This window comes from Cantharellus anzutake, assembly GCF_015039405.1.
Source record: "Cantharellus anzutake strain C23 chromosome Unknown EI90scaffold_65, whole genome shotgun sequence".
NCBI classification, from domain to species: Eukaryota; Fungi; Basidiomycota; class Agaricomycetes; order Cantharellales; family Hydnaceae; genus Cantharellus; species Cantharellus anzutake.
In genome coordinates, this window is record NW_024067015.1 from 433094 (window position 1) to 456403 (window position 23310).

General features: G+C 48.1%; 7 protein-coding genes across 7 annotated transcripts; 5 read left to right on the forward strand and 2 right to left on the reverse strand.

Annotated features, from left to right (window-relative positions):
* Nucleotides 1–9105: 9105 nt before the first annotated feature.
* On the forward strand, nt 9106–12603 carry EI90DRAFT_3130422 (uncharacterized protein; the record flags this gene model as incomplete). The annotated part of the gene is made up of 17 exons (XM_039064305.1): nt 9106–9192; nt 9250–9375; nt 9429–9567; nt 9624–9867; nt 9925–9994; nt 10129–10212; nt 10268–10328; nt 10382–10765; nt 10813–10936; nt 10994–11281; nt 11332–11360; nt 11411–11527; nt 11558–11644; nt 11693–11701; nt 11752–11900; nt 11957–12126; nt 12177–12603. 17 exons carry the CDS (start codon nt 9106–9108, stop codon nt 12601–12603), a joined length of 2595 nt encoding a protein of 864 aa, XP_038911227.1.
* An 861-nt stretch (nt 12604–13464) lies between these two features.
* EI90DRAFT_3077001 (uncharacterized protein) lies at nt 13465–15220 on the reverse strand. The gene is made up of 8 exons (XM_039061701.1): nt 15097–15220; nt 14914–15032; nt 14574–14861; nt 14385–14512; nt 14027–14334; nt 13888–13970; nt 13540–13834; nt 13465–13491 (listed from the first exon to the last, which is right to left on the reverse strand). The coding sequence occupies exons 1-7, from the start codon at nt 15152–15154 to the stop codon at nt 13790–13792; spliced, it is 1029 nt and encodes a 342-aa protein (XP_038911228.1). The 5' UTR covers nt 15155–15220; the 3' UTR covers nt 13465–13491; nt 13540–13789.
* A 674-nt stretch (nt 15221–15894) lies between these two features.
* On the forward strand, nt 15895–17293 carry EI90DRAFT_2392046 (uncharacterized protein). The gene is made up of 5 exons (XM_039052963.1): nt 15895–16338; nt 16392–16563; nt 16615–16712; nt 16849–17096; nt 17153–17293. The coding sequence occupies exons 1-4, from the start codon at nt 16156–16158 to the stop codon at nt 17038–17040; spliced, it is 645 nt and encodes a 214-aa protein (XP_038911229.1). The 5' UTR covers nt 15895–16155; the 3' UTR covers nt 17041–17096; nt 17153–17293.
* On the forward strand, nt 17018–19698 carry EI90DRAFT_3077007 (transcription factor S-II, central domain-containing protein). The gene is made up of 6 exons (XM_039061702.1): nt 17018–17096; nt 17153–17504; nt 17557–18394; nt 18458–18741; nt 18791–19366; nt 19444–19698. The coding sequence occupies exons 2-6, from the start codon at nt 17314–17316 to the stop codon at nt 19598–19600; spliced, it is 2046 nt and encodes a 681-aa protein (XP_038911230.1). The 5' UTR covers nt 17018–17096; nt 17153–17313; the 3' UTR covers nt 19601–19698.
* A 114-nt stretch (nt 19699–19812) lies between these two features.
* EI90DRAFT_3077008 (sphingosine hydroxylase) lies at nt 19813–21152 on the forward strand. Its single transcript, XM_039061703.1, has 5 exons — nt 19813–19997; nt 20048–20412; nt 20464–20794; nt 20851–21067; nt 21122–21152. Exons 1-4 carry the CDS (start codon nt 19890–19892, stop codon nt 20947–20949), a joined length of 903 nt encoding a protein of 300 aa, XP_038911231.1. The 5' UTR covers nt 19813–19889; the 3' UTR covers nt 20950–21067; nt 21122–21152.
* On the reverse strand, nt 20947–22113 carry EI90DRAFT_3292413 (uncharacterized protein). The gene is made up of 6 exons (XM_039067331.1): nt 21902–22113; nt 21604–21848; nt 21396–21555; nt 21203–21309; nt 21122–21152; nt 20947–21097 (listed from the first exon to the last, which is right to left on the reverse strand). Exons 1-6 carry the CDS (start codon nt 21912–21914, stop codon nt 21018–21020), a joined length of 636 nt encoding a protein of 211 aa, XP_038911232.1. The 5' UTR covers nt 21915–22113; the 3' UTR covers nt 20947–21017.
* A 64-nt stretch (nt 22114–22177) lies between these two features.
* EI90DRAFT_3077010 (ribosomal L28e/Mak16) lies at nt 22178–23128 on the forward strand. The gene is made up of 6 exons (XM_039061704.1): nt 22178–22279; nt 22334–22345; nt 22396–22493; nt 22546–22649; nt 22710–22822; nt 22879–23128. The coding sequence occupies exons 1-6, from the start codon at nt 22218–22220 to the stop codon at nt 22883–22885; spliced, it is 396 nt and encodes a 131-aa protein (XP_038911233.1). The 5' UTR covers nt 22178–22217; the 3' UTR covers nt 22886–23128.
* The last annotated feature ends 182 nt before the right edge of the window (nt 23129–23310 follow it).

The window sequence follows — 23310 nt, forward strand, 5'->3', positions numbered from 1 at the left end:
GCCCACCTTCGGGCCTATCCCTCCTTTCCGTTTCTGGGTTATCGCCTGCCTTTCCGCTAACCCCGCGACCCGACTCGTCGGTAATATTCAGTCAGCTAATGTTTAAACCCCATTAGCTCCACTCTGTTCGGCTCCGCCAATTGCAGACCCGTCTTCGCTGTAACCATATATATATCCCACTTGTACATAGGTTACACCCCAGTAGTAAAATCAACTAGAGTTACCCCCCTTCGGTTCTGATTGCCAGTCAGTAAGTTAGGGCACGGACGTGTCACTAGGCACAGCGCTCTTGGCACAAGTCACTGAGGCCAAAGCCCTCCGCTACGGAGACTCTCCCTCGTCTCGAACCTGGTCTCTGACACCCAGCAGCATAGATAATGTTGTTGTCTGCAAGTCAGACTGGGGTGTGGCAGGGTGAATACTGATTGAACCACTCACGATGTGGAGTCATATGTGAGGTGGCACCAGTGTCTGCAATCCAGGAATTTGGCATGGGGACAGGGGGAGCAGAGAGAGCAGTGTGTAGAGACAACACAGGAGAGGGGGTGGAAGAAGTGTTCATAGAATTTGAACAAGTTGAGCAATTCGTGTGAAACTTAAAGCGACGAGGCATTGTCGATCGATCTAGCGTTTGCAGCAATTTCGAAACGATTGATGAAGAAATGAGATAACTAGAGTGAATCTTTGTTGAAAAACAAGTTTTCACTGTAGCGGGTGGGGAAATGGTGCGATTGTCGCGAAACCGGGAACGATGATAGATTGTCAAGCGAAGTACGATGTGTATCGATTTTAGAGCAATCTGTTGACCCGTTGAGGTGCTGTAAGCGTTTTAAAAGTCACAATAATGTTGAAGGACGATTTTCGAAAGGATGGGTAATTCGATCGGTTCGAAAACGTGATAGATGGAAGGTCGTTGTTGGCGCTATATGTGGTATAAATTTCGACACGATTTGTGCAAGCGCTGACGAGCTACAGAAGTAGTAAGACCAGAGAAAGAATCGTCTGTGTTGGCGGAACTAATGATGCGATCGATACGAAAATCTGGGTGCTTAAAGCTCGACGAATGAAGAATGACGTGGTAAAAGACGACAGCGATTCGTGCAAGCGTTGACAAGCTAGTAGTGAGTTCCTCAAGGTCCTTTGGGAATCCAAATCGACACTGGACTTCCTTTGTGTGCTTGTTTCATCGTGAACAATATGAAGAAGGGCACTTCAAATGGTGTTGGACCCAGTTAAGGAGTTCTGCAAGTTCCTTGTGTGTGTCTTCAAGTGAAGTGTAGGATAGGGATGATGCATGTTGATGGGAAAAAGTATGTATGTCAGGATTCCAGGTTGACACAATCGGATTCCAGAAAGAAATGAAGTTCTGAATTGTCTCCTGATTATTGAGATCCAAATCCTCAACAGGTGGTGCATTCTTCAACCATATAAAGCCATGCACATGGCTACTCCCCCTAAACTGCCACTCATAACTAAGGATTCGATAGGGATTAGACAATGAAACCAAGTAAACTACCCATTGACTTACTGCCACCACATGTCAGCAATTTGGAACTTTTTTTTGAGGACCAAATCAACAAACAACTCCCATCTCTTCACAAAGTAATATGCTGCAATGGCAGGATTGTCATTCAAGTCCTCTCGCCTCTTCCTATATGCTGCCTGCTCCCCAACATTCTGTGATTCTGCCCACTGTGGCATGTGCTGGTGGAGGTCTGGCCATTGGAGGTCTGCAGCTGATGCAGTGATGAATGCATGAGGTGAACAGAGCTGATACATCATGGCGGTAAGTTCTCGCTGACGTGCCATCCAAAATGGTTTGGTTCCAGCAAGTTTCACCCCTGATCTGGAGACCCGCTTTGCAAGCTCCCTCAGTTGATCAGCCCCAGCATCTTCCACCATTTCCCTTATCTGCTCTACTGTCCACTGTCGTTCATCTGGATGAGTGGTGAGATACCATGAGGAGTCCTTTTTGGCCTGAGTGCACATGATGGTGTTTAATGCCCAATAACAAAAGCGAGGGTGCTTTGCAAAGCGACCATCTTCATACCGCATTAGGTGTGATGCCCATTCAGAGAATGAGACTGGTTTTTGACGGGGAGTGTGAAAGTCTGCCTGGCCAGAAGGGAAGAGGCTGGGGAAAGCTCTTGAAGCAATAGGATTGTTATGCCATTCACTGACTGGCTGAGACTCAATGTGTGGCATGAGAATGGGCTCTTGTCCCACTTGTGCTGCCAAGCGCAGGTTTTGGAACTCAGAGACTCGCTCCTCATTCACATTTGGAATAAACCCTGATGTGAACAGTGCCCTCCCCCCAGTGCACCATCAGTCTCATCCCCATTTGATGGCCCTATAATGTCATCACCCCCTCCTTCATCACCCACTTCACTAATCCTAATGGACTGTAGGCATCCATGAACACTGCCATTCTCTGGGAGTTGAGAAAGATTCTCCTGACTAATTGTGACCTGTTGATATGCTGGGTGGTGCTCAACAAGCCATTCTAGCCACTGCTGAACAACATGACGCCGGACATAGTAAAGATGCTGAACATCATGGCCAAGGACATAGTCTGGGCCTTCCCATTGAATCTGGAGGACTTCACACTCCTCAGGCAGGATAGGAAGCAACTGACGGACTTCAGATGTATCACGGACAAAGTTGCAAATATGTCCAGAATATTTCATCTGTCTGCCATACACCATGTGGGCTTGCATGACAACATGGATAGGGGCAATCAGCATCTCCTCAATCTGGGTAAGCTCCAAGGAAGGATCATCCACAACAAACTGTGGTTTGCAGCCAGGATCCATGGCATTTTCTGTGGTGTACTTGTTGTCCTTTCTACACCTCACGCAATGTCCATTCCTGACTTTCAGGTCAAACCATGTCTCATGGCAGCCATTGCAGTGCTCCATCTGAATCTTCATCAGCTCTTCCCGGAATTTTGTTAACAGGGCCTGATCCTCTGAAGTTACAGCATATTCAAACCCCCTCCTCAAATCTTCTTCATTGAACCCCTGGTCCCACTGTGATTCTGATAGGTCTGGTGGTGAGGATGGAGGCAGGGGTGAATGTGGTCTAGAGGGGGGTGTTTCTAGTGATGGGGATTGAGGTGGGGGAGAAGGTGGTCTAGAGGGTTGATTGGAGTTTGGTTCTGGTGCTGTGAGTGGGGATGAGGGGGGAGGTGATGAATGGTCTACCATTTGCTCCTGGATAGCCCTACGACGAGCTTCCTTGTACCTCTGGTCATAAGCAACACATCTTTGACACCTGTTCCCACCCCCATCAAATGCCGATATAGGTGCATTATGTCCACGATTACATTGTCGCATTGGCTCTGGGGAGTCTGGAACACGAAAGGGATCTTCAAATGATCCATGTTGGTAGCTTTGCTGGTGGGTTGGGGGTAGAGAGGGTAGTCCAGGAAGAGAAAGGGGATCAAGGGGCCCAGTGGGAGCCTCATACATCCCATCATCAACTGCTCCTGGAGTGGGAGACCCAACACGAGTCCTCTGGTTGTGTCTGCGCACCCGTTCAGGAGTATGTGTGTGGCGTTCAGAGTGGAGCCTAGGACCAGTAGAGTTTGGTGGAGTAGTTTCTATATGAAAAATGAATCTTTGAATCTGGCTGATAACAGAAACAACATACGTGGTGTATTCTGGGGTATTTCTGGAGGTTTGGAACTAATTTGAGACTGAACATTCAGCTCCTGAAGGTCTAGAGCAAGCTGTGTTCCAATAGATGGGTTTCGGTTATGCCAAGATCTTTGTTGAGAAGACCCAGAAGGGTTGGATGATTGTTCGAGAGGCTCAGTGGGGTTTGACATGGTAATGGTTGATTGGGAACCATCAGAAGGGGCTGATGACCCAGAGTGCAGCAAACTTTGACTAGCTGCACGATCCAGCCTTCTCCTCTCATTTTTCCTCTTCAACTTCTCTGCATGGAGTATCTCATCTGTGGTTGGCATCTAGAATATATTTAAATTAATCCCATTAAAGTGTGAATCATAACTATTCCTGCACTTACTATCTCAGTGTGTACACAGTATTTAAACAGATAAGGTCTCTGTAAAGAAAAGGTCCCCTCTTACAGGCAAATTGAACAAATTTCTTATCATGAAGCAGGGAACAGGCCCACTGCACAAGTTGACAGTATGGAGCAAGGCTGACGTATTTTCCAAAAGGAAAAAAGGGGCCAGGAATCCCTGCAACTTGCAGGCTCTGAGCGGTGCTGGTCTTAAACTGCCGAACTGATCCCAGGCTGTGTGGGCTACCACAGGGGCTGGGGGGCAGGGGTCACACTTCAGAGACCTTTGAACCTTATAGATCTACTCCAGACAGTACTCTTTATGCAATATCCTAAGCCCAGGGCACACAAGACTCCACAGAAATAGGACCTAGTGCACACAGAGAGTTGTGGCAAGAAGTTGCAGAGAGTTGCACACATTGCACATGTTTAGCGCATGTTTGCAGCACAGCCTCATTTGCACCCGTGCAACCACCTCTTTATGCACTGACAAAGATAAAAGCTCATATTTTACTTAAATCATACACAAATGACCCTTAATAATAGTTACTATTTTTCTCCAAATTTACTGACTATCCCAACCTGCAAAATAAGTGTTGTGAGTACAAATGCTCAGTGTGCGAGTGTGAGCCATTTGGATCCAGTGTCCCACGGGGGGACCATTTCTCATGGGGGGACCATTCCCACACAGTACAGCCATGCACCTTCATGTGCTTCGTTCCCACGGAAAAAAATCTGACCCCCCTCTGGAAACAAAAGCCTCGCAAGCTCGGCCAATAATGGACTTAGGACATGACTCAGCAATAAGTAATTCAGTTCTTTGTCTTTTGGGCCGATCTTAGTGGGGTCTCGTAGTGCTAAAGCTATGCTCTACACCGCCTTAATTACGAACGGTTATCTTTAGAAATGACTCGGCTATAAAGGAACTTTCTAGACTGTTCTCTAATTCACCCCTTTTTGTGAAGCCGCATCATTACTAATGTTCTAGAGCTTTCCCAATTAATTAACTGATCCGCGGACTTCTGAATCACTTTATGCTTATGATCCGAGATCCAGATCATCAATCATTCCTTTGTTCCGATTTATTTGAGCTTAAAATCAAAAAGTTTTGATGAATCATGGGAAAATATACAAGATCCGGTTTTTTAGCATTTTCTCCTCTTCTGATGTGATCAAAAACTGTCCGCCCGCGCTGGGGAATACTCTGTCATATGGTATTCGGTCCACCAGACTTCTGGGCACCAATATATTTCCCTTGAGTCACATTACTTTTTGTAAGAATTAGCAAATAAATATATATGAATTATAAGGTGTTTCGCCGTTTGAGCGATATCTCCGTCAGTTTTGAAGCTTTTAGAATGAAACAAAACCGTGGATAAAGTTTAGAAACAGTCCTTTCAGATGGTAAAAATATTACAGTCAAAAGTTTACTGGTTCCCGAGATATTCACATTTCTTTCCCAATGTTCCTTCTTATTCTGCTGTCTATGTGCTATTTTCTTGTTGTAGGGATATATTCTTTGAATATTACACCTATGCCAGGTTCTAGGCATGCTTGTAGTAGATTAAATCTCATGCTACATGGGTGTAGATAATTTATAATGATCTTCTAATGTCTGTCCAGTCTCATAAAGATCATGAGATCTGTTAAACATCTGAACTTGTCACCTGATTGTTGACTATTCTGATAGATCATTGTTTTATTCTTTGAATATTATTTCTCCTACAACGCACACCCAGCCATTGCACCCCCTGCACGTGCCCTGTGCTGGACACTCCGTGCGGCGGGATGCCCTGGGCCCCGGGTCTCGGGCCACATGTGACTTCCGGATATCTCCGGAAGTTTTCGTTATATTGGGCCACTGTGGGAAGGTGAGAAGTTAGCTTCCTTCTCACCTTCTTACCCACAGCAGTGTGCCCTGGACAGGGGGGTCACAGGGACCCATGAGATGTCCCCTGACACAAGGGTGCAAAGCCTGCGTGATGCATGACAGGTTCTTGGTCTTGTGAGTACAGTACATTGGCCATTCCCCACCTCAGCCCTAATTTCGATAATTTAGATGTATCTTTTCCATTGTCCTTGTTATGGATATAGACTAGAATCTTATGGTCCGTGGGTGGACCCAGGGCCTCCCCCATTTTACTTCTCCATCAAACCCCATGCCAAGCTTTCCCACCGGGTTTTGGTGCTGGCTGGGGGATTTGTTGAGTTTCAAGGGATTTCCCTTGACCATTATAACTTTTATATTAGATAGTTAGAAGTCATATGATGTGTAAGGCAGATGCCGAAAATGTTTTCTCATTATCAAATACATAACCCACAAACCTTGTACCACGATTGTAACATCCTCACCACTGTGTCACCACTGTAAACTCAACCTGTAACCCTGGAACCATGTCCACCTCCCTATTCCTCCTCTCCATGACAAAACCGCAACGAGGAGGGCATTCCCATGCCCAACCTCCTGCTGCCCACTCCCACCAGTCCACCGGGTGGTCGAGTGGTTACTCCCATCCAACCAGAAGTTCCCTATCAGGAACTGTAGCCTATCCCACCTCCTCAGGAGAAGGATATGGCCCAGGCAGCTCCAGGATGCCTGGTGTCAGGGGACGCCCGGTTATCCGGCCCCCTTTACTCTAAGCGATATCAATGAGGTAATTGTTAGCCGAGATTGCGTGAGATAATTACGTAGTTAGAACGCAGATATAACTCATTGCGCTATATTCGCTATCGCGTCACCCCTTACCCGATATTCCCTCATTTCCCGCATCTTCTATCTTCCTATTTGATGTCGTGTTTCTATTAGTTACCATCTTCCCAATGTAACTGCGCTCTCGTGAGTTAGCAGAACTCATGTACATAAGGCTACTATGCCAGCTGGGCTAGCCCCCCAGCTTTGATATCGACTAGTTTCCTGGGGATACTCTTACGCTGCGAATAGACGTGCGGACTCTGACACCTGGCCCTGCACCTGCAGGTCCCACTTCCCACAGTCACCCACTACCATGCACTGGTCCACCAGCCCGCTTTCCCCAACAACTCCCGCTACCGGTACGCTCCCATGAGCGCCAAGTCACTGCTAGCTGAACACTCCCAGCACACCCGCTACCGGCACGCTCCCAGGAGCGCCAAGTCCCCGTTAGCAGACAGCCAGGTGTGTCATATCCGTGCATACCCGACCCCGACCCGACTTCCGGACCTCCACCCTCTTCACCTCCGGAGTCATAACCTACCACTGCCTTTCCGATACTCACCTTCGGTCTTGGCAACACACCCCTCCTCTTACCTCTCCGACCCCTTCTCCGTCCGTTCCGATACTCATCTCGGACCGAACATCGCCCTACTCGCCACCCTTCCTACAACTCCGCTCCCCCCTCACCACACCTCCACCCTCCCGTCATCCCCTACGCTTTCTCCGTCCGTTCCGATATCCACCTTCGGACCTGACTACTCTTCCTTACCTGTCCCCTCTCTCCTTCCTCCGTCACTCCTCCGCCACCCTTCCGCCAAGTTACGACCATCCACCGCTGTTCCGTACTTCACACTCGGACACCGTTCGTACCTTACTCTGAGCCTCCGTCATAGTCCATACCTCGGACTTTGACTCCACCTCGGTCTTAGTCCATTGCATTGGTGACCTCATACTACGTAAACACCATTGCCAATATTCCTCGGACTTCCAACCCCGCCTCCGTAACCTCCGTAAGCTCCGCAACCCCCGAGCTTCGCGGACCGCCTCCGGCACTCTCGCCGTTTGTAATGTATTTCTCGCAATTCCCCCTCATCCCTATTTGGACTACTGCTTCCTTCTATTCTAGCCAGTTAGTCATCACCCCCACTTCCCCTCATCCTCCTGCCCCTCTGGGCCTCGCCCACTCTACCTCCTTTCGGATGTATCACAGGTCTTGCCCTATGACCTTCGGTACCGCTCCACTCCCTCTAACCCTTTGTTCCCGTTCGGACATCTTCGTTCCGATTCGGTCACCCTTTGTTTCTCCTTGTGCTTTTGCCCCTTCCTTATATATATCGGCGCTTGTACATACTCGTCTGGTTTCAGTCCGAAATCGACCTGAAATGCCCCCAAGAGACTTCCTGCTCACCTACTGTGAAATTAAGGACCAAATGGACAAACAGCAATGGCACAGCGCTCCGCTTGAGTTGCTGAGGCCAAGGTCCCTCCATGCTAAGTCTCCGATTCCACTCCGGAGTCGTCCGTTTCCGCCCATCTCTAACAAGGTGGCTCCCTCAAGGAGCCCACATCATACTCGCTACCGGTACGCTCCCAGGAGCACCAAGTTACCGTTGGCCGACACACAGGTTGTACTTCCATACACTCATCCTATTCTGCTCTCCCTCTGATGGCTACGCAGCCACCTCCATTAGTGAGCCGAACGGCTCAGGTTGGGTTCCCTGGAACCCATTCCTGTAACAGTCCTGTCTACTATTTATGTAAATAGCCATACTGTACTCACACGACCAACTACCGGCTGAGCCAGGCACGTGACTGGTCACATGATATAAACTGCCAACTGGCAACTCATTGTGATGTGTGACACCCAACTGGCAGGGGAATTTTTCCATTTTTGAATGTAAATCCATTCCCGAAATGGAAATTTTGAATTACTTTGCATAGCCACCTTGCCTCAGCAGATCTGGCATGACAGCCGGGCACCCAACCACCGACTGCCTGTGACATGTGACAGACCCTGACCGGACTGGGAGGCCACTGTGATGCATGACCGGTAGTTGGTTGTGTGAGTACAGTATGTACAACATCACTGGGCACATAGTTATCAGGACGTCCTCAGATTTTCCCACAATCCAATTTTGGCAGCAAGCCGCATCACCAGGACGTCCACATTGAAATAAGCCGTTTAGGCCCTATTTGAAGCGTAAAAAACACCCCTTGATAGGGTGGGTTAATTGGCTGACTAGCCTGTTCACGGTTTCTTACTGATTACCGGAACAATGTATGCTGTACGCACTCTAGTTCAAAAAAAGTTTCACCATTTTCAATATTTGCCAAACACGTGATTTTTTGCGCTCATTCCAGAGGGGTGTAGGTTTCACAACAGTATGACCATAGTCACCATATCAGTTTCGTCTCTAGACACACACTCGGAGCGTAACTATGATTTATCTCTGACAATCGCTACCCTCAAGGTATGGCTAATATACCTCATACCTGAAGATCTTTCACTCCATTTTCTCTGCACCTAGCAAAAACTTGAATTTGTCACAGGCATCCCAGCAGCATCGCAACGACTGCAACTTTACGACTCGGCAGATGAATCCTCAACGTTTCGTGAGTTGGAATCAGACGAGTTACCTTTGGGTTTTTATGGTGTAACGTCAGGCATGCACCTCAAGGTGGAGTGTTTAAGTTCTCCTTGTCGTAGGATCTTCTTGAGGCCATGCTTCCTATATATGATGAGATTGACGACATGGATCCGACGGCAAACCTGTCGGGTATATTTTCTGACGTCAGTCAAGTCGAGAAATTCGAGTTAAGTAAGGAAGATTACGAATCTAGACAGAGTTAGTATATATTTTGCCTTGGATGAATGCTTTTCGAGTCTTGCGCCCTTTTACAGACACCATCAAGGCATTCAAAGAGCGTAACAAACTGGGACGGTTTAGTGATAGCCGGACCCACATCCTGCAGCCCACCTCCATAGAACGTGTCTCGGTTGGTGACCGAGTCCGAGTTGGGTCTGAAGCTGGTTTAGACAGGAGGGGAACTGTACGCTTCGTTGGGACAACTAAATTTGGCAAACCAGAGGGTTCCCTCTGGATTGGTGTCGAGTATGACGAACCTGTTGGGAAAAATGATGGGTCGTATGTGGGATTCCTGTTCCTCTGACCCAGTAATTCCCTCACCCGCTTTCAATCTAGTGTTAATGGGAACCGTTACTTCGACTGCTCAATGAATTATGGAGGATTAATACGCCCGGACAGGGTTCAGGTAGGCGACTTCCCGCCTTTGATTGACTTAGAGATGTAAACAATGTTTTTGTACTACACACTTGACAATCAAGTTCTGAACTGGCATAGCCACAACGTGTTCTACTCAATTGCCTCGTACTCACCCGAACGCAGCCAGCAACTTCCCCATTGATATATCAACATCCTGACCGCTCCTCAAGTGTTCCGGATGCCATGAAGTCCACAAGCCTCGTCTCTGTCAGTATTCACGAATTGAATTGTCAGCGTCTTCTGAATCGTTCCTTATTTAAAGGACAAAGCGAGCCCCTCAGACAGATACGCCCTCCCAAACGGACAAACGATATATATCAATGGTGGGCACTGGTGTTGTATCTTTTTGGCCCTGCTGAACAGTGCCTCCAACAAGATCATGTCTATTCTGCAGCACCATGGGGCGTTCGAGACAGCAGTCTTCCCTATTCCATCGGACGAGTGATGGAATTTCTTCCTGGTGAAGGTCAAAGAAGTAATGGTGGGACTGAGATAGCTCGAGCCCGGATTGCGTGGTTCTATCGTCCAAGCGACCTTTCCGATCGTCCAAGCTTGGATTCAAGACTCCTCTTGGCTGCCATCTACTCCGAAGTTCAGCCAATCTCATTTATCAGGGGAAAGTGCTACGTTCGTCACAGAGATATGATACCTGATTTGAACGCGTGGCGGAAGACTCCGGATTCCTTCTATTTCTTTCGATTTTTCGACCCTTATATCAAGAAGGAATACGAAGTTTTAAGGTCTCAGGATGTTAACAACCGTAAGTATTAGTTCCAATAGTTGAAGATCCTTCTGAATTTGCTTCAGTGCCTCAACGTATCAAACTCGCGCTGACACAACGATATCAGTTCGTTGTCGCAGAGAAAGAAGTTGTTCCAGACTTGCTTGATACCTTGCGTAGCTGTGACACCTGTGTAGAATGGTGCTCTCCGTGCGTGTTCCACGCTTATCCCTTATGCACGTTCTCGAGAACAATTTATTCGATTAGCGCGGACACCGTTCGATGTGATCGTTGCAAGAAGTTCTTTCACATGCAGTGTGTGCACCCGCCGCTCGCAGCCAAACCGGCTAAGGGATATGGGTGGACGTGTGCACCCTGTTCGAAAAAGCATGACGAACTAGTAGATTTTCAGGGTGTACGTTCTGAGAGCCCCCCTCGTATCTCGAGAATCCGAGCGAAAGCACCACAAGAGGCAGATCCCCTTACCTCTGCTCTCCAGCCCACTGTTTCCGATGACACGCGTTATTTCAAGATGTGGCCATTCAGATACTTTGGGTAGAATGATTATTGTAGACTGGAACTATTTCGTTCTAAATGCTTTCTAGGCTGTATACAAACGCCGAGGACACCTTAGGTATGAGCTATCTGGCATCGAACATTCCTTCTGACTGACGGGACACCTAGATCCTGATGACTCCATATTTCCTCGTACTGCCACAAGGATAGGACCAAAATACCAAGCGGTTTGTCCACCATACGATCAGCCCGACACGAAAGGCAAATCAACCGTCGTTCTGCCGAGTGATGTTGTTACTTAACTGGCTCTTCCAGCCCCAGAGTTTGTTGACGAGCCTCGGCGGGGTAGCGATGAGACCGTTGAGGTGATTTCTTCTGTTTGCACCCTTTCACCAGACCTCGGTAAGTTGTCAATCATCTGCTATAGGTGCAATCTTAAGCTTCCTTTAGGTGATGCTGGTATGTCAAATCATAATTAAATGATGCAACCGCTTTTAAGACTCCAACAGTCGAATTCCACAAGAACAGGTTATGGCACAAACCTGAACAAAAATACCTTGTCGATTTCATTGATGAATGCCTCCGGAGATATTCTGCAGCAAAGACGTTGGAAGAGATCGAGCAGGTCAAAATGAAAGGAGTTCTCCGGCGACGCAAAGTAAGGAGCTCACATCTGGAGATTGATAGAAGTCGAAGTCTCGTATGCTTTTGTAGTGGCAATCTGAGGAAGCTCGTTACTTTGACCCTCCTTGGTCAGAGGAAGAATCAAGACTGTTCCAAGACTCGATTTTTGCGCATGGCGGTGCCGAAATGCGGGCCATTCAACGAGACGTGAAGACACGTAGTGTGCCTGAACTGGTGCGATACTATGGCAAATGGAAAAAGTTCGAATATATTTTTTTGATTTAGTAGCAACTGATTGTGCTGTTCATAGTGAGCAACTCAGGATCCAGCGCAAGAAGGCAGAAAGACGAAACAACTTAGCGAGGTCGGATTCTGCAGCCTCACAGACGCCCTCAGAGTTACCCTCCGACAGCAATGACAATGATTCCATATACGGGTTGAACTATCCCCTGAATAAATCTTGTGGGGCTTGCAAGACGAGAGTATCGTCTCGTTGGTGGAAACCTCCACGGGCTCTCGACCTGACTTCGCCAATGTTGTGCGACGACTGCAGCATGTCTTGGAGAAAATATGCAGACCTAAAAATTGGGAGGTCTGAGGACTCCGTTAAGACGAAAACATCTGCAAAACGAGAAGGATCCCCTCTGGTGCCTCCGCAGTTAAAGCGAACCAAGGCGCGTGCTACCTCGTTTCGTACGCTGCTGACTTACCTTCAAATTCTATTCAGGTTGTCTTGAAGGATGCTACACCGCCTCCTTCTGAGTCGAAAGTATTGTGTTCATGCTGTAGCGAAAATGGAGCATTAGAGGACATCTTCTCGTGTGAAATCTGTGGAGTCACCGTTCATCCTGGTAGGCATGATGCCAATCAATCATGTTACCCTTCATCTACATCTAAAGAACCAACAGAGTGCGCTGGCATACCCCCGCATTCGGATCGAGATTGGGTTTGTGATATCTGCGACAATGAACGTACAATGGAGTCGTCAATGGTGACCATAAGCTGTAGCTTTTTTGATAAAACCGCTTAACCGCTTCCTCCAAAAGGATACTCGTTGCCTCATTTGCGCGTCTCAGCCTGTCCCAGGTGAAGTTGTTTCGCTGGATGATTATAGCTCGTATTTGCGGATAAGGAAACCAACCGAGAATCGTGGATGGGTTCATGCACTCTGTGCAATATTCTGTCCAGAGGTCCAATTCACCGACTCTTCTCAACTTCGCTTCGTGGAAGGCCTCAGTGCAATTGCAGACTGGAAAAGAACCATGGTATCAGTCTGGCCCCTGACCCATTGTAGGTAGGCTCATCCTTTTTCCCTTATAGAAGTGTTCGATTTGCCACCAGCACGGGGGCGCAGTTGTGAAGTGTGAGAGCGGGGACTTAATTCACGTATCATGCGCATGGCGAAACGGCTTTGTTTTTGGCTTTGAAATTCTTCCGGTGAGTTTTCATTCACTTACTTACTCTGAATTTTACCGAAACCCTGAAGGTGAAAGCGTCTCGGAACAACCAGCATTCGATCATTTCGTTTCATGGTGAGATTGGTGTTATCACCCCCGTAATTGCACCATCCAGCACACGCGAAATTCATGGATTGTGTGAACGGGATGTGGATGGCAAGGTTCGCCCTTCATGTCCAAAATTTCCTGGGCACTCATCCCCTGGGTAGACGCTGCTTCAACTCTATTGTGAAAATTACAAACAAGCACCCCTTACTACATACGGTCTGCTTCGAAAAGCTCGACGTTTGGACGATTTCCTTCTTCGGTCAACACCAAATAAGATTGTTGGTCTTGCTGATCCCGAGTGTGGGCGATGTCGAACGGCATATTCACCATACTTTTGGAATGACGATGGCACCACATTCTGCCACCAGTGCTGGAAACAGTTCAAAAAGGAAATATAATGCATTATGTGTTTCAGATGTCATGATGTCCTTCGTTTGTAGAAAAGTATGTATGCTGGTCTCCCCTGTCGAGTCTCGTTAAGTACAGCTAGCTCTGGATTCACAAATTACGACTTACCACGACATTCGCGGTGGGGACTTCCATAATCCGCGAGTCGTCGCAATAAAGCCACCTTCCATTCGATGCGATATGGGCCGTGTCTGTGTGGAGGTTCAGAGATTATCACATGCTGACTTGAGGAACCTTTTGAACTTACAGTGTCCGCTGCTGAGGTTACCAAAATGGTTGATAACTCCATAAAGGTCATACATAAATGGAGGATCCTGCGTCCTAGGATCTGTCTTGCTTTGCGATTTCATGCTGCTCACTACGGCAGTAGTGGATTGAGGCATGTACCTGGTTAGGTCCAATCCTCTGACAGGAAAGTCAACTTGAGTCTCTACTTTGTCCGTGAAGGGCCCATTGAATGAGAACCGTTTCAAGTGGATGAGCAACACCGGCGGGAGACGGGACAATGATAATTGTTTGGAAGCTTTTCGTAACACCTTGCAGTGGGGACAATTCCTTGACGGGATTCGATATGAAGATCCAACACATTATCCATATCTGCTTACCAAGCATTCGATTTTTCCATAATCTCTTCCCCCACAAAAGTGTCCAAACACTGTGAAAGACTAGCCTTTTCTCCACGAGTGGGAATAGGCAGCGAAAGATACATGAACGCATTGAAGGTTATCGACGTCTATGTTACTTTGGCTTCAATAACGTTGAACTCGATACTACACAGCAAAACCCCACTCTACCTTGCGACAAGTAAGACACTGCAACCGATTTCTGAACTGGCCCTGAAAGTAATCGACTACAATGCTATCATTTCGGGACAGGTAAAAAGTCCATTCTTGCGCGCTAGCAATCTGATGCGGGAGATGTTCTAACTCTGCTTCTCGTTCTATGGTGAGAGCACGAGGCTCTGGCCTTGCCAGAACCCTATTGAGATCTTCATGTAAACCATCAAGGAGGAAACTGAGGAACTCCTGTGCATCATGCTGATTTGTGCCAGCGAATTGGACGCCACGCTGACATATATGAGTCTGTGCGGGAGGAATTAGCATATGTAAATCCCCTTTCCATAGTTTGCCACACCCGGAAATGAGTCGGCGAGAGGTATGTGTATTCACTTCGCCACATATCTCTTATGATAGAGGAGAAAGCCTGGGCAATAAGTCCTTTGCTCCCCATTGGATTGATAGTGTTGACGGCGACTTCCACCGTCCGTCTTGTGAATTTATTTAGAAAACTGGTTGTTGCTCAGAGAACAAATCTCACCTTGGAAGATGCGCACAAATGGAACTGTGGAACTGAGGCACTGTAAGGTGGCGTTCATGTAACAAGTATTCCCCAAATTTTTCAAGCCAGATACACCAATCTCAACATCTCCCCATGTGACCACTTGGAATCGGGAGTCGATCGTTGGTGGGGTTGGTGCCAAAGGCCGGAGGAGAGGGACAGGCTGTTTCAAGAGCAGCCTTTGATCTTGCTTCTCTACTGGGTTGGCCACAGCAGGAGGGCGATTCAATACTCCCGGCGTCGCAAGGACTGGGTAATCAATTGCGGTAAACGGCCGCACGCCGACGTAAGATATTTGAGATTCCATGTAGTCGTCTCGTTGCCGTGGTATACGTGGGACGCTCAAGGCACGAGGCGGGACCAATGGCACAAGTGAAGTCCCTTCGCCTATTGGGACCGGGTCTCTTACGGCGGAAGTTGGATACGCCACAAGTGTAGGTTCCATCGGATCAAGCCTTTGGGGATTGTTGTGGCTCGACGGAACGGAATGACTAAACTCTTGTTTGGAGGGCCGTGCATGCGAAGAGGGTGGCTCTTCTGAAGTTTGGTTGGGGTTACTAACCGAAAGTCCCGCATCCTTTAGGGTTGGCAGTCGATCAGGGACAGAAGTGTTTGGAGAGTCGGTGTTAGCAACTTCAACTTTAGCTCGGGATTTGAAAGTTCGATTGACCCTTTCCCTAAAGTTGAGCTCTATTGCCTCCAAGCTCGGCTTGACCTTGTGAATGACTTGCTAATGTAAAGATGTATTTAGTGTAAATTGAGAATATTATTCCACAACTAACCTCTTGCAAGAAGAACAATTGACGATGGACGTCCTTCACTTTTGCATTGGGAGAAGCTGTTTGCTTGATTTCGGGCATTTCTAACGCATGATGCATGAACCTGCCAGTCGCCCAGGATCAGGACCTTTATGGTCAACCGGAGCTGTCCAATCGATGTCACCTCATGCCTTGCTGATACTTCAGGTACGCATCAGAGAGCTTCCCTTCGTGCTCATATGCAGAACCATCTTCGAATGCCGTCTCAGCGACGGAAAGTATGCTTCCGGGACTTGCTGTGGTCCCAGAGACCACCGATTGTACTGTGCGAGATGCCTCTTGCCGCAGTTCTTCGATAGTCGCATTTTCATTCATTCGTCTGGTCTCTTCCCTGGCGACTCGGCTTCACGGCGAGCACCCCTGTGAGGTGGTGAAAGATCGCGTTAAGTTGGGCGCAGCAAAGGTGAGCATATGGGTATATATGTATTAATTATATAATCAGGGATCACCACTCAGAACGTGACTCCCGGCGCTTGGTTCAGGATTTCCTCTTCTCATTGCGTGCCTCTGAGTAATCGTCCATGGGCCCTAAAATCTCCGACGAGAAGCAATCGGCTGTCGTGCATTGTCCATGCAACAACCCCCAACGAGGCATTCAGCTGGTGCGATGCGAATCCTGCCAAACATGGTGCGTTTCTAGTACAACTTCGCAATGGAAACACTCCTGCATTTTCATTAGGTATCATTTTGAGTGCATCAGAATGGCCAGCTGGATGGCCGATGAGCTGGTTGGGTATGTTTGCGAGCGATGTCAACTGCCTCACCAGCGGACTACCCGTAAGTCCTGTGTTTTATAACACTCTTAGAACTTGCTCACCATATCGCGCGCGGCAATTCGAAAACTGCGATTTAATTTCTTTCGATGACCCCTGGGCGGCGCGGCCCTGCTCTATTCACTCGTGCTTCCCATCAGTTCTCTGGGAGGATTTTGATCAAGCTTATTTCAACTGTGCCGATACACCTTCAGCAGCAGGGAAGCCGGAAGGCCATCGATACCATGAAGCATCGAGGTCCCATCTCAGTGATCTATACTTGTCTTCAAGCGAGAGCGTGGTCTCAGAAGGTTATGATTCTCGATCTGACTCATGGGACAGCAAATCCGTAGACTTTGAAAGTGTCCGGAAGGACGGAACACAACAGGACTCTAGTCGTATCGTGAATGTCAGTGCTCCCTCTCTTTTCGAGAGACTCGATGGCTAATATGGACGACTTTTCAGGAACGCCGGCTCCCCTCCACGTCTCCTAGGCCGGGACAGCTAGAAATTGCCCCGACCGTTAGCAAACCGCGAGTTGCATCTAGAACCTCCCAACGACCAACAAAAGCGTCAAGAGGGGCAGAAAAGAGGATAATTTTAGCGGGGTTGAAGATCCCATTCGCATGTATTGTCTTCGAAAGCTCCAAGAAGTGATCACACCGATCTTCTGCGAATCCGCAGCACACGAGCCTGATTATTCCAATTCTGCGAGTCTCGAGGGTGTGTCATACGTCAAAGAACTGGAGCAACATCTCTTTCAGGCGTTCAGGGAAACGGACAAGGCCGGTAACATACTCGTTGGAAACAAATATAAGTATGTGTTCTTAAGCCCACCATGGTTGTCAGCACTTGATGACGTCATACAGGACCCAATTCCGAATGCTCGCGTTTAATCTGGAAAAGTCGGATCGTGTATCTCTCCGTCAAAGTATCCGTACGGGAAGGATGACAGCCGCTGAATTGTCTGTGATGTCCAACAGTGAACTTGCCAGTGATCAACAGAAGAAAGAAATCGAGACAGCACAGAAGGAATCTTTGGAACATTCCATATTGGATGGTCGGCAAATGAATAGACCGCTACGGAAAATAACCCACAAAGGGGAGGAGGAGATCGAAGATATGGACAGAGATGACGATGCATCAAGGACCCGGAGTGTCCGAGGAGATTCAATCCTCTATTTTCCCTCTGCCCCAAGCTCCGAGCCATCCCCCACGTCAGATGACCCCAAGTTCGCAATTCTTCCTAGTCGCAAGTTGGTAACATCAGGGAGTTCTGCTTCTGGTGTGGGCGGCGGCGAGCCTGAAGCATTTGCCACACCTCAGTCAATAGGTCCGCCAGAAAGCACTGTGTCTTCGTCTTTTGCTCCTAGTCCCACAGCTAGTGCGCACCCAATCTCTTTGTCTACGGATGTACCGCCTTCCATCGTTGCGTCCCCGACTAGTAAGCGATTTGATTTGAGCAGCTTGGGGTGGGCAGAGAGCGACCATCATTCTGCGCCTCCTGCGCTTGAAACAGAGAGTCCAGAAGAACATCCTGGCGCCCCCCCGTCAGCCGAGTTGGACACAGGTGAAGACGCACGGAGTGATCATGATTTCAACATGTTCATCGAGCCTGAGCATGAAAGAAACGAGCTCACGCCCGCGGAAGTAAGGGATTCTGGCGTTTTGCAATCCTCACCGCCAGCTGTCGTATGGAAAGGCGAGGTGCGCTTGTCGCTTGGATGAACATGGCCTTTCACTCAATTGCAATAACCATGCGTCTTCCAGCTGCGAATGCCTGGTGGGGATGGATCCACCATGTCAACCGAGATAGCTTCGTATCTAATTGCTGGTCGTCCAAAAGGTTACCAGGACTTCTCCTTTTGGAGTTCCATGTTTCCCCGTCCGTTCGTCAGAGTTGATGGTCGCGTAAATATTGACGCAGCTAACACCTACTTGCTCAACTCAAGATTGAACACAGGGCGGGAGCTTGTTGCAGTTGAAATGGTGCCAAGTGACCCACAGCATGAAGCAACGTTTAATGAGATCGTTGCGGTGCTAACTTCAAAGAGGTAAGTTCGTGATGAGAAAGCATGGCGCGGCCTTAATCTCCTGCCACAGGCGACATGGTGTCGTGTTCCCATGGGGGAATCCAGCGCCACCCGATGCTCCCGGTAAGGAGCTTTACCTTGTCCCTCTTCAACCTTCAGATCCCGTGCCCGAGTATCTTCAGTTGTTGGACCATGTTCAGCTTCCGGATGTCCGGACTGCAACAGTTGTACTTGGATTCTTTATTCTCCACAGATCAAAAGTGTCTATCGCTCAACCAGCAACCAACATACCTGTCTCAGCACAAGCCACCAGGGAGAATGGCACCGCAAGCAATGTTTTGCAACCATCAGTCCCCAGCGGAATTGACATATCATCTATCACAGCCGAATATCTTGCTGGAATTCTTCAGAATCCAGCACTGAATCAAACTCTCAATCCAACGGCTCCACCATCCAGTGTCATGGCATTGTATCCTCAATCATCAAATACTGATACCCCAAACAGTGGTGCCCCTGGTCCATCTCAGCCATTAACGCTTGCTCAAACTTTGTACTCCGGCCCATCCACTCCAGCTGTTATCAATCAGCAAATGGGCCGATTTCGCGGCGATGCTCAGTCATCGTCGAGAGGCAGACCGTATGAAAAGTAAGTGCTGATATCGTGATATTGTGAGAAGCGTTCATTTATTTATGTTGTACCTGGGGAACATACGGTCATTGTAGTTACTCGCGAGGGCGACGGTACGCTCTTGATGGCTCAAGGGGCAGGGGTAGAGGGCGAAATGCCGGTTGGGGCCATGCGAATTATTCCCCAGTTGATAACGGGTGGGGGAACAGACGTTCCAGCGGCAGCGGCGGTAGTGGTGGAATTCGGTATTGACGGACACATCAGACTGGGGTTTCTCTGGCACACTTCTGTCGCGTAATTATGTATATATATCCATTTTAGTGACTCGCGACCCAGTGGATCTCTCTCTACCCCTCGGTAGTGCTCCCAACTGAATTCTGAGCATAAGAATTAAACTCGACAGTTGCAGTTTGGTTCGTGGGACGACACAGCCACCCCGTCTCGTTGTGCGTAGGCCATGTCGGAGGCAAAACATGCAGACAACCAGACTCTCGCCGCTGTTCTCTTATCCTATGGTACTGAGCTAAATGATCCCCTAAGTATGGCAATTGAACTTCATGCCCGACCGTTGTACTTTTCGGACCGCTCGAATCTTGTGCCGTATGTGAGCGACAGGTCCCTCTCCCTCCTCGCTCCAATAGTAGCCTATGTCAGTGCGGCATGACGTGAACTTTTCCTTTACTGATGTTTTTGCCTTAGTGGATTTACTCACTCTTCTTCATGCTGCTGGACCATTCGGGCTGGGCTTGGATCAATAGGTACAGGATCCACGAGCCAGAGGAAACCAAACAAAGGAACAAGGCAACTGTTCTGCAAGTTGTGAAAGCTGTTGCTCTACAGCAAATAATTCAGACCGCACTCGGTTGGTGGTGGCTTGATCCAACCGATAAGGACAACGTCGATCATGTCCAGGCCATGCTGGGCCTATATCGCTCCATATCATCCTTATTCCACTACATTCTTAGTCCGGCATACTACCAGAGTTTTATGATTTCAAATGGATTCAGTGTGGTGTCAACTCTCTACTGGTGGTTATTTCCAGCAGCGCAGTTCGCGTTGGCACTGTGAGTCGTTTCTTGTTCGGCCCCAGAACATTGCTGAGTGCGTGCACAAAGTTTCGTGATGGACACCTGGCAATATTTCCTGCATAGGCTATTCCATACCAATCAATTCCTCTACCGCAATTTCCATTGTGTTCACCATCGACTATATGTGCCATACGCCTTTGGCGCACTTTATAATCACTGGTTCGAAGGCTTGTTATTGGATACTCTAGGTGCTGTTATTGCACACACACTCGCCGGTATGACTGTGCGACAGGGGATCTTTCTTTTTACATTCTCCACACTTAAAACCGTCGATGATCACTGTGGTTATGCTTTCCCTTTCGATCCGTTCCAAGTCTTGTTTCCGAACAATTCCACATATCACGACATACATCACAGGGTGAGAGAATCTCATCCTCGTGCCCCCAGCATTACTAATATCAATCTGTCAAGCAGGTGTGGGGAATTAAATACAATTTCAGTCAACCATTTTTTGTTCACTGGGATGCAATCCTCGGGACGAGATATGTTCTGCCCAGGCATAAGGATGAATAATTCAAGTATTTTTCTCATTCACTACTCGCCCGTCCATTATCATACGGCCTAGCTGGTAGCCATAATGATCAAACCCGGAATCGAAGATATGCCATTAGTAGAGCTGCACAGCCAGTTGCTTTGGAGGCCTGAGACTGGGTCGGAATTCCTAGCAATTGATTTTACGACTTACCAACTGTGACCAAGTACTGAAGAGTATTTTGCTAAACGAAAAATCAGACGCAGATCTCGGAGGAACTGGTCATGGTCAAACCTTAGCTGTCTCAATTGCAGTACGAAGTCCAGCAATTTCACTTTCGATGCGTGTGTCAACCTCACGTATTTTCAGTTCTTGAAGACTGGACTCGTCTCGTATACGACCTGACGATGCGTTATGACGTGCACGAATGAGTAAAACATTGCGGAGGATTTCACCTTTCTCAAGATTGAGATCTAAACGCACCCACCCTGAGTGCGAGAAATCTCTTCTCTAAGCCGTTGTTTCAATTTGTCAACTTCTGCCATTAACCGGTCATTTTCGGTTTTCATAAGGGAAAGGTCGTTCTTTTCCACCAGCTGAATTTCCGACTTAAGTTGGGCAAAATCTACCTTCTGACTATAGTGAAACTGGGCTGATTTAATAATTCGAGGGGCGGTTAGAAGACAAGGCCTCACCTTCTCCTGTTGAGCTTTTGTGACCATATTCTGAGAAAGGTTGCGTATACTCTCATCAACCACGTCCGCCATGGCTGCCATGATGCCTTCGGATTGTGCCCGGGTGAATCCTTCACGCTCCAGACGTTGCACAAAGTGGTGTGTATCAAAATGGAAGTCCATCCAAGTAGCGGACGAACGGATCATTCGGGTATGTGCTGGGAGGCCGGTTGGTGGGCTAGGTTTAGTCACACCGATGAGCTGTCCTGAGCGAGAGTTAGCATACAAAGAAAATTCGGGCACATCAAGGTAGACGAACTCAATGGCAACATTAAGATTAGGTAGATGTTTAGCCTGCAAACTTTAGGTGCCAACGATGGGGAACTCCGGAATAAATACACGGAAATAACTTCGCTCTGGTTGGCGGAACCCTCCCATTTTCGACATCGTTAACCCAACATTCGACAATCCATACGTAACGGCTTGACAGTGGAGTAGTATTTGGGCACCACTTGAATGAAAGCGGACAGGTAACCTGGATTCGGATTTATCTCTTTGTTTTCCCCTTTATTTTTGTGTATTTATTCCGACGATCCCTGCCCCGGCGCTTTCACCAGGAAGTTATCATCCGGAACATGCAGTCAGACGACGTTATATGGCACATCGTTGACAAGGGTCATTGTTCCTATAAGGTTAAGTCAGTGCTTTGCATGGCCTTTTTGCTTTCATTTCGTCTCATTTTTGTTTCCAGAACTACCACACAGTTGAGTCCTTGTTTTTCTGGTTTGGAGCCGTTCCATAGACTCAGAACAGATCTTTCTGCCGGAATGAGTACAATGCTTCTGGATTATGCAACAAGCTCTCCTGTCCATTGGCCAATTCACGTTATGCGACGGTCCGGGAGATAGAAGGTCAACCAGGTGAACCGCGCTGCACGTATGGTCTAGGTTAACATTCTCGTAGGGGCCATTTACCTGTATAGCAAGACAATAGAGCGCGCACATACTCCATCTCGCATGTGGGAGCGAGTAAAGCTCTCCAACAACTTCACCAAAGCATTGCAGCAGGCGAGTTCGCGGGCGAATCCTTGTGGGCCCATTCTATTAATTCTGAAGCCGATATTACAGATCGACGAGGAACTGATATATTGGCCTAAATTTATGATTCTCAGGTGCAAACAGCGGTTGACTAGGATTACCCAGTATCTTATCAAAATGCGACGGCTCAAATTGAGCCAGCAGTACGTATTATGTTTCGTACTCCTATACTTACTCTTCAGCTGTACCTGACCGTCAGTTTGTAGAGTAGTTCTTACAGGGGTCAAGAAAAGGGAGGAACGCCGCGAGGCACAGCGGGAGGCCAAGGCTCTTGCAGCCGCCCACCTTGAGAAATCCATTGAGAAAGAACTCATCGAGCGTCTGAGATCCAAAGCTTATGGTGACGCACCTCTCAATGTAAATGAAGACGTATGGAGATCCATTTTGGACCGGACTGGGACCCAAAGCGAAGTTAATTTGGAGGATGATTTAGACGCTGAGGAACTGATGGACGGGGATGGGACGCAGAATGGGAGGGTAATTTTGTCAGCGATGACAGTGATATTGAATCTCTGGGAGAACTGCATTCAGTAAGTGGGAATCCATTCGGCCAGGAGAAACAAGATGAAATGTTTGTTCAAGTCTGACCCCGGGGGGTTGGGAATGGGAGATTCCCCGAATGGTTGGATGG

What these genes read in the sequence shown, in the direction of transcription:
- EI90DRAFT_3077008 (XM_039061703.1), top strand. Translation starts at nt 19,890, where the DNA reads ATGGCAATTGAACTTCATGCCCGACCGTTGTACTTTTCGGACCGCTCG. An exon ending in TCGCTCCAATAGTAGCCTAT is followed by an intron (nt 19,998 to 20,047) that starts GTCAGTGCGGCA and finishes TTTTTGCCTTAG; the next exon opens with TGGATTTACTCACTCTTCTT. An exon ending in GCGCAGTTCGCGTTGGCACT is followed by an intron (nt 20,413 to 20,463) that starts GTGAGTCGTTTC and finishes GCGTGCACAAAG; the next exon opens with TTTCGTGATGGACACCTGGC.
- EI90DRAFT_3292413 (XM_039067331.1), bottom strand. An exon ending in CAAAAGCTCAACAGGAGAAG is followed by an intron (nt 21,556 to 21,603) that starts GTGAGGCCTTGT and finishes AAATCAGCCCAG; the next exon opens with TTTCACTATAGTCAGAAGGT. An exon ending in TCAGTACTTGGTCACAGTTG is followed by an intron (nt 21,098 to 21,121) that starts GTAAGTCGTAAA and finishes ATCAATTGCTAG; the next exon opens with GAATTCCGACCCAGTCTCAG.
- EI90DRAFT_3077001 (XM_039061701.1), bottom strand. Translation starts at nt 15,154, where the DNA reads ATGAACGCCACCTTACAGTGCCTCAGTTCCACAGTTCCATTTGTGCGC. An exon ending in ATTTGTGCGCATCTTCCAAG is followed by an intron (nt 15,033 to 15,096) that starts GTGAGATTTGTT and finishes GGACGGTGGAAG; the next exon opens with TCGCCGTCAACACTATCAAT. An exon ending in TCTCGCCGACTCATTTCCGG is followed by an intron (nt 14,862 to 14,913) that starts GTGTGGCAAACT and finishes CCTCCCGCACAG; the next exon opens with ACTCATATATGTCAGCGTGG.
- EI90DRAFT_3077007 (XM_039061702.1), top strand. Translation starts at nt 17,314, where the DNA reads ATGTATTGTCTTCGAAAGCTCCAAGAAGTGATCACACCGATCTTCTGC. An exon ending in GCGGTGCTAACTTCAAAGAG is followed by an intron (nt 18,742 to 18,790) that starts GTAAGTTCGTGA and finishes CTCCTGCCACAG; the next exon opens with GCGACATGGTGTCGTGTTCC. An exon ending in AGAGGCAGACCGTATGAAAA is followed by an intron (nt 19,367 to 19,443) that starts GTAAGTGCTGAT and finishes CGGTCATTGTAG; the next exon opens with TTACTCGCGAGGGCGACGGT.
- EI90DRAFT_3077010 (XM_039061704.1), top strand. Translation starts at nt 22,218, where the DNA reads ATGCAGTCAGACGACGTTATATGGCACATCGTTGACAAGGGTCATTGT. An exon ending in GACGGTCCGGGAGATAGAAG is followed by an intron (nt 22,494 to 22,545) that starts GTCAACCAGGTG and finishes ACATTCTCGTAG; the next exon opens with GGGCCATTTACCTGTATAGC. An exon ending in TCACCAAAGCATTGCAGCAG is followed by an intron (nt 22,650 to 22,709) that starts GCGAGTTCGCGG and finishes CCGATATTACAG; the next exon opens with ATCGACGAGGAACTGATATA.
- EI90DRAFT_2392046 (XM_039052963.1), top strand. Translation starts at nt 16,156, where the DNA reads ATGCTTCCGGGACTTGCTGTGGTCCCAGAGACCACCGATTGTACTGTG. An exon ending in TTAAGTTGGGCGCAGCAAAG is followed by an intron (nt 16,339 to 16,391) that starts GTGAGCATATGG and finishes ATCACCACTCAG; the next exon opens with AACGTGACTCCCGGCGCTTG. An exon ending in GCCTCACCAGCGGACTACCC is followed by an intron (nt 16,713 to 16,848) that starts GTAAGTCCTGTG and finishes GCTTCCCATCAG; the next exon opens with TTCTCTGGGAGGATTTTGAT.